General features: G+C 43.1%; 1 protein-coding gene across 1 annotated transcript; it reads right to left on the bottom strand.

The window, feature by feature from the left end:
* Positions 1 to 4,286: 4,286 nt before the first annotated feature.
* On the bottom strand, positions 4,287 to 6,955 carry LOC124038168 (E3 ubiquitin-protein ligase TRIM21-like). Its single transcript, XM_046353693.1, has 6 exons — positions 6,388 to 6,955; positions 6,075 to 6,173; positions 5,733 to 5,963; positions 5,546 to 5,568; positions 5,335 to 5,453; positions 4,287 to 5,018 (listed from the first exon to the last, which is right to left on the bottom strand). Exons 1-6 carry the CDS (start codon positions 6,817 to 6,819, stop codon positions 4,453 to 4,455), a joined length of 1,470 nt encoding a protein of 489 aa, XP_046209649.1. The 5' UTR covers positions 6,820 to 6,955; the 3' UTR covers positions 4,287 to 4,452.
* Between the last annotated feature and the right edge of the window lie 8,995 nt (positions 6,956 to 15,950).

Below are 15,950 nucleotides of genomic sequence, written 5' to 3'. Positions count from 1 at the left end.
TATACTCTTTCAGTACCGCCACACTTTCTCCACACAGAAGACACACAGGTTTTCCAGCTACCTCCGTGAACAAATACTCCGACTCCCACCTTGTTTGAAACCCCCGGTTCTCAGTGTCCACCTTCCGTTTTGCCATTTTTGATGGGTATCTGAAAGTTAATTTTACTGTGATGCTGACAACTGCTGTGCCAATAAATATTGAAATGAAGCAGCCTACTGCTCGGTGCGTCACCGTTGCATTGTGGGAAATGTAGTATTGGTGCGTGTAAAAGATCTGCGGGCTGCCGGCTTGCTGCGGTCTGCGGGCCGGTTCTAATAATAAATCAAGATCATCCCAGGGGCCGTAAAAAACCTTCTCGCGGGCCGGATGTGGCCCGCGGGCCTTGACTCTGACATATGTGCTCTAGACAATTCTGTGCTTCCAACTTTTTGCCAACTGTTTGGGGAAGGTCCTTTCCTGTTTCAGCATGACAATGCCCCCGTGCACAAAGCGAGGTCAATACAGAAATGGCTTGTCGAGATCAGTGTGGGAAAACTTGACTGGCCTGCACAGAGCCCTGGCCTTAACCCCATTGAACACCTTTTAATGAATTTCTGACCTCACTAAAGCTCTTATTCCAACATCTAGTGGAAAGCCTTCCCAGAAGAGTGGAGGCTGTTTTAGCAGCAAAGGGGGGGACCAACTCCATATTAATGCCCATGATTTTTAAATGAGATGTTTGACGTCCACATTCCCTTGGTCATATAATGCAGTATCAAAAAGCTGCATACCAGCACACTATTCCAGACCGTTCTGTTTAATCAGAACAGACCGGTTTTATTGGATCATCCACATTCCTGCTGTTCCCAAGAACTTTTACATTTAGATGATCCAGCCGATCCACCCCCTTTGTCTATTCTCCTTATATTGTCTTTTGTAGCTGTGCTCTCCAGCAAGTAACAGAAGAGCATGTTGAACTGTGAATTACCGAATAAGACATCATGCTTATAACGTTTTAAAAGTAACATGTTTCATTTGGAACGCCATGGTAAAGATGTACTCTCATTGGTCAGTTTACGAGGTACGCCCATCTATTACTGCGTCGGACCCCCTTTGCCTCCAGAACAGAGTCTTCGGGGAATGGATTCTTCAAGGTGTGGCATTCAAACGTTGCTCAATTGGTATCAAGAGACCTAACGTGTACCAGGAAAACATTCCCCACACCAGTACACCACCAACACCAGCCTGTAGCGTTGACACCAGGCAGGATGGGGCCATCGACTCATGCTGCTTACGCCAAATCTTGACTCTGCCATCAACAAGAAAGTCAGACCAGGCAATGTTTTTCCACTACTAAACCGTCCAGTGTTGGTCATGTGCCCACTGGAGCTGCTTCTTCTTGTTTTTAGCTGATAGGAGTGGAACCCGGTGTGGTCGTCTGTTGGATGAGTTTTGTTTGTCGCGTCATTCTTGTTAAACTGCAGACACTGTTGTGCATGAAAGGCCCAGGAGGCCGTTTCTGAGATACTGGAACTGGCGTGCCTGGCACCGACGATCATATCACACTCAAAGTAGCTTAGGTCACTCGTTTTGCCTATTCTAACATTCAATCGAACAGTAACGGAATACCTGTCTGCCTGCTTTATGTAGCCATCTGACTCACTGTCTGTAGGAGTGAACCATGTTCATGAACTGGGTGGTGTACCTAATAAACTGGCCATTGATTTACAATATATAACATTTTGTTGGTAGCAAGCAATTTTGTATAATAATTTAAAATGGATTGTTGAATCAATCGTTGTTTTGTATATCAGTTCATAAACCAAGTGCCATGGGATTGGACAATCGAAGATGTCTTCCCAACTTTTTTGTAACCTGTGTGGCGCAGCTGTCAGTGTATTTGTTCTCAACTGGAACGGGTACATGTTTTTATTCATGCCAATTTTAACCATAGTATTTATTGTAATATGTGACCGATTGGTCGATTCAGTCTTATGTAGCAACATTTGAAATTGTGTTTTTTACATTGGATAAAAGTAGTCTTCAGACCCCCTGATTTTTCCACATTTTGCTACTTTACGGCCTTATTCTAAAATGGAAAAACAGCTATTTTCAGGTCTCTCCAGAGATGTTCAATCGGGTTCAAGTACAGCCTGTGGTTGGGCCACTCCTGAGTTGTCATGGCTGTGTGCTAACGGTCGTTGTCCTGAACCTTCGCCCCAGTCTGAGGTCCTGAGTGCTCTTGAGAAGGTTTTCATCAAGGATCTCTGTGTACTTCTGCTTCATTCATCTCTCCCTCAATCCTGACTAGTCTCCCAGTCACTGCCGCTGAAAAACATCCCCACAGCTTGATGCTGCCACCACCATGCTTCACCGTAGCTGTGGTGCCAGGTTTCATCCAGACATGACGCTTGGTATTCAGGCCAAAGAGTTCAATCTTGGTTTCATCATGTACATTTTACTGAGAACTGCCTTCCGTCTGGTCACTGTACCATGAAGGCCTGATTGGTGGAGTGCTGCAGAGATGGTTGTCCTTCTGGAAGTGTCTCCCATCTCCATAGAGGAACTCTGGAGCTCTGTCAGAGTGACCATCGGGTTCTTAATCACCTCCCTGACGAAGGCCCTTCTCCCCCGATTGTTCAGTTTGGCCGGGTGGCCAGCTCTAGGAAGAATACTGGTGGTTCCAAACTTCTTCCATTTAAGAATGATGGAGGCCACTGTGCTCTTGGGGACCTTCAATGCTGTAGACATTTTTTGGTACCCTTCCCCAGATCTGTACCATGACACAATTCTGTCTCTGCACGCTACAGACAATTCCTTCGACCTCATGGCTTGGTTTTTGCTCTGACATGCACTGTTAACTGTGAGACCATATATAGACAGATTTGTGCCTTTCCAAATAATTTCCAATCAATAGAATTTACCACAGCTGCTCCAATCAAATTGTTGAAACATCTCAAGGATGATCAATGGAAGCAGGATGCACCTTAGCTCAAGTTCGAGTCTCATAGCAAAGGGTCTGAATACTTATGTAAAAAGGTATTTCAGATTTTTCTAAAAACCTGTTTGTCATTGTGGGTTATGTGTGTAGATTGATGAGGACATTCTTTTCATAAATTTTAGAATAAAGATGTAACGTAGCAAAATGTAGAAAAAGTCAAGGGGTTTGAACATTTGCTGAATGTACTGTATCATACACTACAGTCGTGGCCAAAAGTTTTGAGAATGATATTAATTTCACGAAGTCTGCTGCCACAGTTTGTATGATGGCAATTTGCATATACTCCATGTTATGTTATGAAGAGTGACGAATTGCAAAGTCCCTCTTTGACATGCAAATTAACTGAATCCCCCAAAAACATTTCTACTGCATTTCAGCCCTGCCACAAAAGGACCAACTGACATCATGTCAATGATTCTCTCGTTAACACAGGTGTGAGTGTAGATGAGGACAAGGCTGGAGATCATTCTGTCATGCTGATTGAGTTCAAATAACAGACTGGAACCTTCAAAAGGAGGATGGTGATTGGAATCATTGTTCTTCCTATGTCAAACATGGTTAGCTGCAAGGAAACATGTGCCGTCATCATTGCTTTGCACAAAAAGGGCTTCACAGGCAAGGATATTGCTGCCAGTAAGATTGCACCTAAATCAACCATTTATCAGATCATCAAGAACTTCAAGGAGAGCGGTTCAATTGTTGTGAAGAAGGCTTCAGGGCACCCAAGAAAGTCCAGCAAGCGCCAGGACCATCTCCAAAAGTTGATTCAGCTGCGGGATCGGGGCACCACCAGTACAGAGCTTGCTCAGGAATGGCAGCAGACAGGTGTGAGTTCATTCTGTATGCACAGTGAGGCGAAGACTTTTGGAGGATGGCCTGGTGTCAAGAAGGGCAGCAAAAAAGCCACTTCTCTCCAGGCATCAGCAATAAAAGCCTTTGACACTTATGAAATGCTTGTAATTATATTTCAGTATTCCATTGTAACATCTGACAAAAATATCTAAAGACACTGAAGCAGCGAACTTTGTGGAAATTAATATTTGTGTCGTTCTCAAAACTTTTGGCCACAACTGTTATCTAGAACCAAAAAGGTTCTTCAGCTGTCCCTATAGGAAAGCCCTTTGAAGAACCTCTTTTGGTTCCAGGTAAAACCCTTTTAGATTTAATCTAGAACCCTTTCCACAAAAGGTTCTACATGGAACCCGAAATAGTTTTACCTGGAACCAAAAAGGGAACCCTTTTGGAACTCTTTTTTTCTAACTGTAATTTTATTGAACATACCACCAAAAAGTAGGGAATTCATGACACATTCTCTCAATAAATTAATTAACAGGAAAGTGCCCCAGACAAAGTTTCGGAATACACATTGGTGTCACAGACATCACTGTCACCACTAGAGTCACTGTGACTGACTTTACCAAGACAGACACTTCGGTGAGTGATCGTAAAGTAGTATCACCAGAAAATATCCTTAGTGAGCAGGTGTCACAGTCACAAACACCTTCTCAGGGCAGATACTCAGTACTCCAGGGTTAGTGCCATCGGTGTTAAGGCAGGGAGAGAAGTAGGGGAACAGTCTTTCTGTGAACCTCTGTTCGAACATATAGATGAGTGACATGTCACTGGAGTCATAGAAGGACAGCTCTCCTTTCTCATAGTCCAACTTGACCCTGACATTCTGGGGTTTCCTACTCAGGACCAAAGGGGTACCCAGGGGGGAGGTTCCAGCGCTATACTCCTCCCCGTTCCACAGCCCCATCGCCCAGATCCCACCCTCTGGGCTGACCATCACATTGCCCTTCCTGGCCACACCCTCTTTGGCCACTCCCAGGGTCCAGGCCTTCTTAGGCCCCACCTCCACCTCCCAGCTGTGAATGCCTGAGTAGAAGCCTTCAGAGCCCAGCACGCTCACTGAGCTGTCGAATCGCTCCGCGTTATCAGGCACAGGCTGGGACGATCGTCTGTCACTCACCTCCAGGAGGACCCCAGAGATCAGTAGATCAGGGTGGGCTGAATTCACATCCAGGGTCACAGGGGCTGAGACAGAGGGAGTGGACAGGTTAGTTGGACACCAGGTCAGATACATGGATGTTATGGCTGTATGAACAGAACATGAGTCAGCAGTTTGTCATTCAGGAATCAGAACATTCATCAGTTTTATTGTCAGTAATCAGACTAGATCAGAACGGTGACATTTTATTGTTACTTCAGTCGTTATTCATGGCATGAATGACTGACACTGGAGCCTGGATATTGTACTATAATGTTTAGTAACTGATCATTTCTCTGCGTCATTGAAGCAAGTCAATGACCTCAAATGCGTGGACAGTTGCTTATAAAACTTTGTACTCACTGTATTGCACCATCTCTTGCATTTTCTTCCAGACCTTGAACCTCAGGTTTCCCAAGTGTTGGGCCACGTCTATCAGGGCCCCCGATACAGGCTCTGGATCCTGCATTGTATACTTGGCCCTGAAATGACAGACAGTACAGACATTGCATGATAATAGTGTTGGTGACTGATCAGATACTTGACTATTGATGATCATTGTAATGTTGCACACCTGTCTTTCAAGTCCTTGTACATCTGAAACAAGAACACATGTGGACCTCAGTACAGAACAATATATTTGTTTGGGAAAGCCTCAGTACATTATATCTTTGAATTGAGAAAGCCTCAGTACATTATATCTTTGAATTGAGAAAGCCTCAGTACATTGAACAGTTGTGACATGCAAAATAAAGTGTGACCTGTAGAAACGAGATGTCATCGGTCTTCATCTTGGTCTGTATGTCTGAGATCCTCCCTGGGAGTGAGGTCATGTTGCTGGCAAGACGGGCGATCCTCTCGGTCAGTAACCCTGTCTTCATCCCTTCCTCCTGTTTCAAAGCTGCCAGTCTGGCCTCCTCCTCAACTCTCAGGAACTGGTGGAGGTTCGCAAACTCACTCTTGATCTGTCCTGCTGTGGTTTGGGCCTGGGTCTGAAAGATGGAACAGTAGAGTAAGATAGATATCGCATAGGTACATGTCTATGTAACATCTTTGTAATAGGCCAATCTTTGTAATATTGTGGAATTTAGCTAGCGACATACCTTGATGTATTGTGCTGCACACTTTCTTGTGACTCTCGCTTGCTTTATGTCCAGTTCCAGTTTCTCAGGAAGGTTGTAGATCAATGAAGTGATTTCCCTCTGGGTAGATAATGGAAGAGAGTGGGGATAGTGGTGGAGAAGTAGGGAGGGGTAACAGTAGAAAAATGATGGATCGAAGTAAAAAATACTTTTGGTTGGTAGATTCGGTTTCTCAGCTATCCTGTACTGGTACTTTTATCTAATACCAAATGCAACTCGGTTAGCAAGAGGAAAAGACTGCAAGTAGATCTGTCTTCCAGCTGTAGCACAGTACCTTACGCCATTGCGCTTCCTCCTTCACTGGCTGGTGTTTATGCTTGGCATGCCGCTCGGTCTCCACACACACAGCACAAACAAGTTCCTCACATTCCTCACAGAAAAACCTGAGCTTCTTATTATGTCTGGCGCACACCACAAGACCCACTGCTCTCCCCCCACTCCCCTTCTTCTCTTCTCCCTGCAGGTAGGCCTCCACTATGTTCCTCAGTTTCATATTAGACATTGCGGGCTGGATATTGTCTATGGAATTCCTTCCCCTGCAGACTGGGCACTCGCGCTGCTTTTGTTGAATCCTTGTTGGTGTTTCCAGGCAGCTGCAGCAGACGCTGTGTTGACATTTCAGATCCACTGGGTTCTGGAAGAACTCAAAGCAGATGGGACAGCTGAGCCTTTCCTCCATAGCTGCTGTAGGTCCCTGCTGGGTCATCCTCTTCCTCAGATGAAGTCAGGTAAAGGCCAATCTCTTCAGAGTACAGTATGTAATAGCAACTGTACATGTGTCATTACAACCGTGTCCTTTACCCCTTCTATTCCTGTTCTCCAACCCACTACAGGGAAGTTAGGTTTAAATGGCTATCTAATACAATTCAGGCCCTACCTGTGATCAAAGTTTATCCAGCTTATCCGGTTCATTCCAGGACAGATAGCAATTAAGTAATTCCTTTGGCACATGTTGTTGTATCTCAAGTACTGTTACTGCCTCAGTCTTTCAACAACAAAAACCCAACAGAAACAGCCAAGCTGTCATATATAAAAGATACAAAGTACACCGCAGTTTAGATGCAGTCTTGAAGGAACGTTTGATGAAAATACGGTTTTAGGACTTATTATGTTATGAGACGTATCAAAATAATAACTGATTTGACATTGATGTGCTAACAGCCTCAGCCATAATTGCCAGTCTGACACATTGTCAAATCAACTTCAAAAAGCTCATACTCTTAAGAGGTGATTCTGGTCTGTTGTGATGTGGTCCTTCTGTAGCTCAGTTGGTAGAGCATGGCGCTTGTAACGCCAAGGTAGTGGGTTCGATCCCCGGGACCACCCATACGTAGAATGTATGCACACATGACTGTAAGTCGCTTTGGATAAAAGCGTCTGCTAAATGGCATATATTATTATTATTATTATATACTATAAATTCCATTAATTTTTAGAGTAGAACCAGTTAAATAATTTTGTCAACCCAGCTCCATCTGAACTGCAACCCGACATAACAGGTAGCTTCACATGTTAGCAGACTCTCAGCTGGTGACTATTATATATTCTGCATATACTGATCAAAAATATAAACACAATATGCAACAATTTCAAAATGTTTACTGATTTACAGTTCATATAAGGAAATCAGTCAATTGAAATATATTCATTAGGCTCTAATCTATGGATTTCCCATGACTGGACAGGGGTGCAGTCATGGGTGGGCCTGGGATGGCAGCTTATCGTAGAGAAATGGATGTTCTCCGGCAACAGCTCTGGTGGGCATTCCTGCAGTCAGCATGCCAATTGCACACTCGCTACAAAAACTTGAGACATCAGTGGTGTAGTGTGACAAAACTGCACATTTTAAAGTGGCCTCTTATTGTCCCCCAGCACAAGGTGCACCTGTGTAATGATCATGCTGTTTAATTAGCTTCTTGATATGCCACGTCTCTCAGGTGGATGGATCATCTTGTCAAAGAAGAAATACTAATTTACAGGGATGTAAACACATTGCTGCACAAAATTTAAGTGAAATATGCCTTTTGTGTGGATGGAACATTTCTGGGGCCTTTTATTTCAGCTCATGAAACATGGGACCACCACTTTACGTGTTGAGTTTACGATTTTCTTCCACTGTAATAAATTGTATGCCATTTAGCAGACGCTTTTACCCAAAGCGACTTCAGTCATGCTTGCATACTCTTTACATACGGGTTGGCTCACAGAGATACCAACTGACACTGACATTGTCCATAGTGTATCAGCAATACCAAGGTGCCATAGCATTACTTCAAAAAGTATAAATAGATCTGAATATAACTTGGTGTCGCTGACATTCAGTTGTGAAAGCTATCAAACGGGGGTTGGTAAAGGACTGCTATATGGTTGCTGTATTGTAGTCAATCACAAGGGATGATGACTGGGGCTCATACAGGTAACTGCCAAAATAAAGGAAACACCAATAGTGCCACCACGAGTCAGAACAGCTTCAACGCACCTTGGCGTTGATTCTGCAGGTTTCTGGAACTCTATCGGAGGGATGCGGCACCTTTCTTTCATGACAAATTCAATCATTTTGGTGTTTTGTTGACAGTGGTGAATAACGCCGTCTCAGGCACCGCTCTAGACTGTGACGTCCATTGCATATGTTTTACATCGTCTTCGTGCTCATCAAACTACTCAGTGACCACTTGTGGATGGGGGCATTGTCATGGTAGCCAAAATAATGGCACACTTGTGTGGAAGCACCTGCTTTCAATATTCTTTTATCCCTCATTTAAGTTTCCATTATTTTGGTAGTTATCTGTATTTAAGAGGCTATTAAGTTAATATGGATTATTTGGCAGATGAAATCCCTTGTTACTTTTTAGGGCTCAGCTCTAGGCAGACAAGCGAGCATCTAATCAAATAAACTTTTTTACAAAATACTGTGTCTAGTCACATCTCTCTTTTAAATAGGATACCTAAACGTTTCTGATGCAATCTATCACAGGCTCTTTCTTCCTCTGTCTGTCCTCCAACTACTATTTTTTTCTTTATCTCTCATCCACAAATCTTATTTTCCCTTCTCTGCCACTGATACCTAATTGTACCCAAATGTTCCATTCCACCCCTGAGCAATTTGTCTGTCCCCAACTGCTCCAGATACAAAGGCTTTTGTCAAACGTTGTGTCTGTTGATTCCACTACCACTGGAATGGTAATTTAATTTCTCTTTGGTAGTATTAGGGATCTATTAGGGTGAGGTTCATCATTTCTCTTCAGATCATTTGGCATAAATCGTTCCGACTGAGATACTTATAGAACCCTGTTTTGGGACACAGGAGAATGGAGTAGGCATTACGCTGACAATATCTTGATACAGTGGACGATCAGACAGACGCATTGATGAGTCTATGCCTGAGAGGACTCCTATTGGAGACCACGGGGTATGTTCTGGCCTCGTTTAAAGTCTACAAAAAGATCACGCAACTCTCTCAACTAAGTGTGAATTCTGCAATGTAACACAGATCAAGGCCTAATTATTCCCCCCCACACCCGCCTGCTCTCATCTACTCTCCCTCTCTTTCCTTTGTTCTCTTCTCTTTCCCTGCGTTCCCCATCACAGGAGTCCTGTTCCCTAATACCAGCCCTCAGTAGTGAAAAAGGCTGCACTTCTGTAAGGGGACTGAAATTGTGAAGCCTGTGGTTCATCATAATTGATGGAGGTGGCTGTGATAGGACTTATAGGTCTTATATAAATCCCACACCCTGTTGAGTGAGAGACTGAGCGAGGACCTGTGAAAGACGAAATGACTGACTAGGTGTTGGGATTTGAGATAAAAATGTTCATATGAGGTGACAGTATAGACCTTTTGTTTGAGGGTATTTTCATACATATATGATTTACCGTTTAGAAATGAGCACTTTATATATCTAGGCCCCCCCACCTTTTTGTAGATGTCATAGGTTTTTGGACACATTTCACTCAGTGTATTAAAGTAGTCGAAAGTCCCATATTCCTTGCACACAATGACTACAAACTTGCAGTTTGTAGTCAATGCATTTGCAGCTTGATTTGGTTGTGTTTCAGATGATGCTTCATCCAATAATAAGTGTATTGTGTTATTTTGGAGTCATTTTTATTGTAAGAATAGAAGATGGTTGTGAACACCTTTACATGAATGTGACCATGATCATCATGAATGAGAACGTTACAGACGGAGAAAGACCACCCGTTATTTATCGGTTATTTTACCAGGTAAGTTTTTACTGAGAACAAGTTCTCATTTACAGCAACAACCTGGGGAATAGTTACAGGGGATGAAAGAGCCAATTGGTAAACTGGGGATTATTAGGTGACCGTGATGGTTTGAGGGCCAGATTGGGAATTTAGCCAGGACACCGGGGTTAACAACCCTACTCTTACAATAAGTGCCATAGGATCTTTAATGACCTCAGACAGTCAGGACACCCATTTAACTTCGCCCTACACAGGGCAGTGTCCCCAATCACTGCCCTGGGGCATTGGGATATTTATTTTAGACAAGACGAAAGCGTGCCTCATACTGGCCCTCCAACACCACTTCCAACAGCATCTGGTCTCCCATCCAGGGACTGACCAGGACCAACCCTGCTTAGCTTCAGAAGCAAACCAGCAGTGGTATGGGTGATATCCAGGGTGGTACGCAGGCTGCTGGCCTTATTGGTTGTGGTGAGAGGTTAGCAGGCCATTGTGTAGCCTCTGTAACATTCTCACTCATCCTTATTCATGAATCGTTAATTATTTTTCTCAATCATTGCATTATCTGGATTTATTTATAAATGTTCAGAAACATCTGATCTACTCACGTAGAAAGAACATTACTCCAGTCATCATTCACCATTCAGTTCCTATTGGATCCCAACACACAACCAAAACCAATTGCAAATGCATTCAACCAGTTTGTAGAGTCACACGCTTGGTGTAGTCATTGCAGGCTAGGAATATGGGACCAAATCCTACTTTTACTACTTTATTCTTACACTATAAGTGAAATTTGTCCAAATACTTACGACATCTTCAAATGGGGGGACTAGATCTATAAAGTGCTTTCATTTCTAAATGGCAAATCAGATATGTACTGTATGAAAATACCCTCAAATAAAGTGACATTCTGTACTGTCACCTTATATAAAATATATACATGCAACATCATGTGTACACGTACATACTGTTGGATTCTAGCTTGAAATATACTTATTCATGTTGCCATACTAGAACTTATTGGTTACTTTGCATGTATAATGAAGGTATATGTTGGGGTCAATGGAGGGTGGATAATAGCTATGTGTATGGAAAGTAACTGACTGAGACAATGGGGGGAGGCAGGGAGTATTTTTTACTGTTTAATCTCATGGATCCTATGGAGGGAGGCAAAGGGCAACAGTCTGGTTTCAGTCACTGATAAAGTAGGACAGCCGTGGATTAGGGAGGAGTGAGAAATTCAGCCCGAGGTCAGGTCAGATGAAGTGAGAAGGAATAGTCCTATCCCACACACATTTCCACACCCACGAAGGTTCTAGCCTGAGGCAGGGCCATGACTACACCAGTAAGAGGAGACCAATTAAGTTCCTGACTTAGCAACAGAGACGTATTGGCTGTCTAGATGGGCAAGGACTTGACTCCGCCTAGTAGGAGGGTATAAATATATGTGCTTGTGTAAACATGTCTTTGTCTTTGCACCTGTTTGACCCAGTGGGTGAATAAACATACTTTTTCCTAGTCGTCCGTTTGAGTTTTTAGTCTGTTACTTTAGAACCTAACAATCCGCAGTGGAGTGTATCTCTCTCGCTCGCTCTCTCTGATATCATGATGTCAGCAGTACTAACTGAAGAGTGATGTAAAGCCCAACCTGGTACAGGCTAATACTTGTGTACTGTGGGATGGCCTCCACCTCAGTAGTCCCAGCACCCGATATCGTCACACCATAAGCTCCAACTCCTTAATCAACACCTGTCAACATAGAAACAATCAATCTCAAATGCACTGTTAGCAGCACTGCTACAAAGTTAAGCTACAATCAGCAACCACTGATTGTGCGTGTGCGTGTGCGCGTGTGTGTGTGTGTGTGTGTGCAGTTGTGAAAGTGTGTGCCTCTGTGTTTTAGCTGACGTGTGGATCTGGGGGAAAATGGTGAAAAATGGAGTGGAGAATGATGGAGTGGAGCTTTCTTCCATACAGTAGGCAGGAGACAGAAACATTGCTCATGTGGGAGAGATGGGGAACAGTGAATAGATCTCCTGGCCACACTGGGCAGTCTCAGTACTGAACCACCAAGAGGGAGGACTAATGGAGAGTTTTAGGGGGAGAACTGCTACTGTATGTGGTCTTTCAAATGTTTGCTTCGTTTCTCCTCTGAATCATTGACGCATGTCTGCCCTTGACAAGCTAACACATGCTGTTTGGGGGTATCTGCTCATGTCATGTCCCCCACTCACTTTTGAAGCCGTAACTGCTTCGTTGAGTTCATTTGCAGTTCTGTATTGGCATATCCAGCTGTCTTCAAAGCAAGTTATTTCAATTACATCTATTACTTTTGTGTTGATGCTTTGAATCCCCTCAGTTTCAGAGTTTAATGTAACTTGTTATTTATTGTTCATAAGTTTTCACTGCTGGAGCAATAATGAGAATCTGAGTCCGATATGTTCTTCTGGAAGGCTTTGTACTTTATGTTAGCTGATGGGTGAGGCTACATGAATGACTGGATGAATACATTGTAAATACATTGAACATCTGGTGCTTTATGTACTCATGGAATGCAGGCTACATTACTGTAAAATATTCCACTGAGACACTGGGTTTGGGGTGTGACTGCACAATTAAACTGCTACCAATCTCAGTTCCTGACCCTGTTCTTTGAAGGACTGCAGCCAACCAACCAGTAGAACACACTTATCTCCGAGGGCCAGATTATACACAACCTCTCTGTCAGATATCCCCACTAGCGATTCATCACTAAGCAACCCCACCAACCAAATGCTGTGTACACTGTGCTTTCCCCCCCCCACACACACACACGGGAATAAAAAAATATTTTCAAAGCAATAAAGAAGAGTTTGATAATATTAATACATTTGGATCCAGACCCAAATACCTGGCCCTTTACTGCTTTTCTGTGGACATGCGCAGCCAGCATTTCGATAGAATATTAGCCCAATACGTAATGTTTAATACTCTCAGCAGCCCAGTAATAGAACTGGCATTAAGTGAAAGGTTGTTTTCTTTCTCAGCCTGTGAATCTAGCTAGAAGGTTATAAACATGTTGAAATGAATTGTGGCCATGGGTGAGAGGACGGGCAGGACGCTGACTAATAGATGGACATTTCCAATGTCTGGGGGAAAGGAGAGAAAAACAATGGAGAGAATTTCAATAGCAGCTCACGCCCGAACCGCAAACCCCGGGATCTTATGAACAGTGTCCATGAATAATTCACAGTGAATTATTTGGTCATATTTTATTGAAAAGTGTTAAGTTTAGCCAAGACTGGGCTATGTGTCATCCACAGTTGCCAGGGTTGAGAGCCATGAAGTGGAGCAGAACTGGCCGCTGGGAACAAAGTGTAATAAAGCTTTGATGCATGGCTGTTGCTCTACCAGTTGTTGGTATTGATACAGTACATACAGTACAGTTCATAGAAGGATCAGTTCCCACATTACACAGTCACATAGCTTCAGATAAGTAATATGTGTCTATGGAAGTAAGAAGCAGGTGTTTGACATGATAAGACATACGTCTCCATGGCCTGGGGTGGTCTAGAGGTTCAGTTACGTACGTCTCCATGGCCTGGGGTGGTCTAGAGGTTCAGTTACGTACGTCTCCATGGCCTGGGGTGGTCTAGAGGTTCAGTTATGTATGTCTCCATGGCCTGGGGTGGTATAGAGGTTCAGTTACATACGTCTCCATGGCCTGTGGTGGTCTAGAGGTTCAGTTACGTACGTCTCCATGGCCTGGGGTGGTCTAGAGGTTCAGTTACGTACGTCTCCATGGCCTGGGGTGGTCTAGAGGTTCAGTTACGTACGTCTCCATGGCCTGGGGTGGTCTAGAGGTTCAGTTACGTACGTCTCCATGGCCTGGGGTGGTCTAGAGGTTCAGTTACGTTCCGTTGTTGAACGTCGCCGATAGAAATGCCGTGAATAGAGGCCGACATGATTCCTTGTTCCACATGTCGGAGAGGTAAGTTTGTTCTACTGTCTGAACATTCCAAAATGTTTTGTCCTGCTGAATGTGCTCCTGGCGTGTAAAGAGGCATCCTTTCTATTGCCGCTTTAGCACACATAAAAAACACTTGATTGATTGATATTGCTGCCTAAATAGACATAACCAACATTTGATTATTTTTCATGACATGGCCATAAACATACTGCGGTATAATTCTCGAAAGGCCTTTCTGGTAAAAAATAGTTATAAATTGCTGGGGTGTGCTCACTTTTGAGGACACAAGCTCAGGTACATTGTACAAATATTATGAACATTTCAAAAAGTGGGCAAAAGAGCTTGAAATTACAAATAATTTCTAAATGTAGTAGAATTATCGAATTATAACTATGAGAATTTCACCTTTCTCTTGACTGTATAATACCACCCCAGGCCATGGAGACGTACGGAACTGAACCTCTAGACCACCCCAAGCCATGGAGACGTACGTAACTGAACCTCTAGACCACCCCAGGCCATGGAGATCATACTTAGCGACAGTACAACATTGGCACCATTTCATATAACTGACGACAGATACCTTTCACCTAAACCTCCACTGAGCGGCGCAAAGACACCATTCAAATATCTGCAGACTCGTTACAACTTCAGCTTTAAGCACACCGGGATTTCATCCACCTGTGACCAAAAGGAAATGGTCTCGTTTCAATCCTCTGAAATCATTTTGTATTTTTTCATGTTGAGATCTCAAAATCCGTCTGAGAATATCACAGCAAGATGAAACCACACCTGTTGGATTCGCTAGACTGTCACCTTTCATATGCCGTTTCCAAGGCTGAGCCCCTGCTTAATGCCAGCCAAAAATAGAGCCCTCAGAGTGGCAAACGTTAACCCAGCACAGGACACAGAAATATCTTTGGGGTTGTTTATTCTGAAGACTGTCCCTGGTAATGGAAACAGAATCCATTGGAAAGTTATTTTAATCCATTTTAAATAGACTTCAATAATAAGGAATTACTTTACTGTCTCAGCTAACCTGCTCACTGCATACGCTTGAATTACCAGAAGCAAAAGTGCAATGAGTCAACTAAACTCTAGACCTACAACTTTATCAGTGAATCCAATCACGAAACAAAGTGTATCTAGCCAAAGTGCACAGAAAAATGGCCTATTTCTGTAAAACAAGAAAACAAAACACAAACTAAGTTGGCCTTGTTAATAGTTCACAATAACCTTGTCAAAATTACAGTCTTGCATGAAATGAAAGAGTACATCTAGTCTTTAAACAAATAAATGATTACAACACTGTCCATGTGCTACTACAGATGCACACGTCGGACAGGTCAACATTACGTTCTCCTAGCATTAGGAAAACAATAAACACCATGAATGTCATTATCACACCAACGATAATAGTTTCCCTCAAAACAGAAGATCACTATTAATAAACATTCAACTTGAATTGTAATTCTCACTTTATGATATCTTGTAAAACTCCACAACGTGGTCCGAGAGCAACTGGATGTAACTAGCAGTAGTTAGCCACCAACACCCAATTACAAATCTGCAAACATCAACAGTCTAAGTTGACCATCCTGAACAAATATTACAAAGCGAACATTGCAAAGGAGGCATGTTTACATAATTGTATAAAGCTGCATCAAGAGTAATATTTAATA

The sequence above is a fragment of the Oncorhynchus gorbuscha genome, linkage group LG06 (genome assembly GCF_021184085.1).
Source record: "Oncorhynchus gorbuscha isolate QuinsamMale2020 ecotype Even-year linkage group LG06, OgorEven_v1.0, whole genome shotgun sequence".
In the NCBI taxonomy this organism is placed as follows: Eukaryota; Metazoa; Chordata; class Actinopteri; order Salmoniformes; family Salmonidae; genus Oncorhynchus; species Oncorhynchus gorbuscha.
The sequence above is the reverse complement of the archived record's forward strand: the minus strand, read 5'-3'. Positions and strand labels throughout refer to the sequence as shown.

Excerpts from the sequence above, each read along its gene's own strand:
- LOC124038168 (XM_046353693.1), bottom strand. The coding sequence starts at position 6,819 with ATGACCCAGCAGGGACCTACAGCAGCTATGGAGGAAAGGCTCAGCTGT. Across the intron at positions 5,569-5,732 it reads ATGACATCTCGTTTCTACAG|ATGTACAAGGACTTGAAAGA; the intron begins GTCACACTTTAT and ends TTCTTGTTTCAG. Across the intron at positions 5,454-5,545 it reads TACAAGGACTTGAAAGACAG|GGCCAAGTATACAATGCAGG; the intron begins GTGTGCAACATT and ends CTGTCATTTCAG.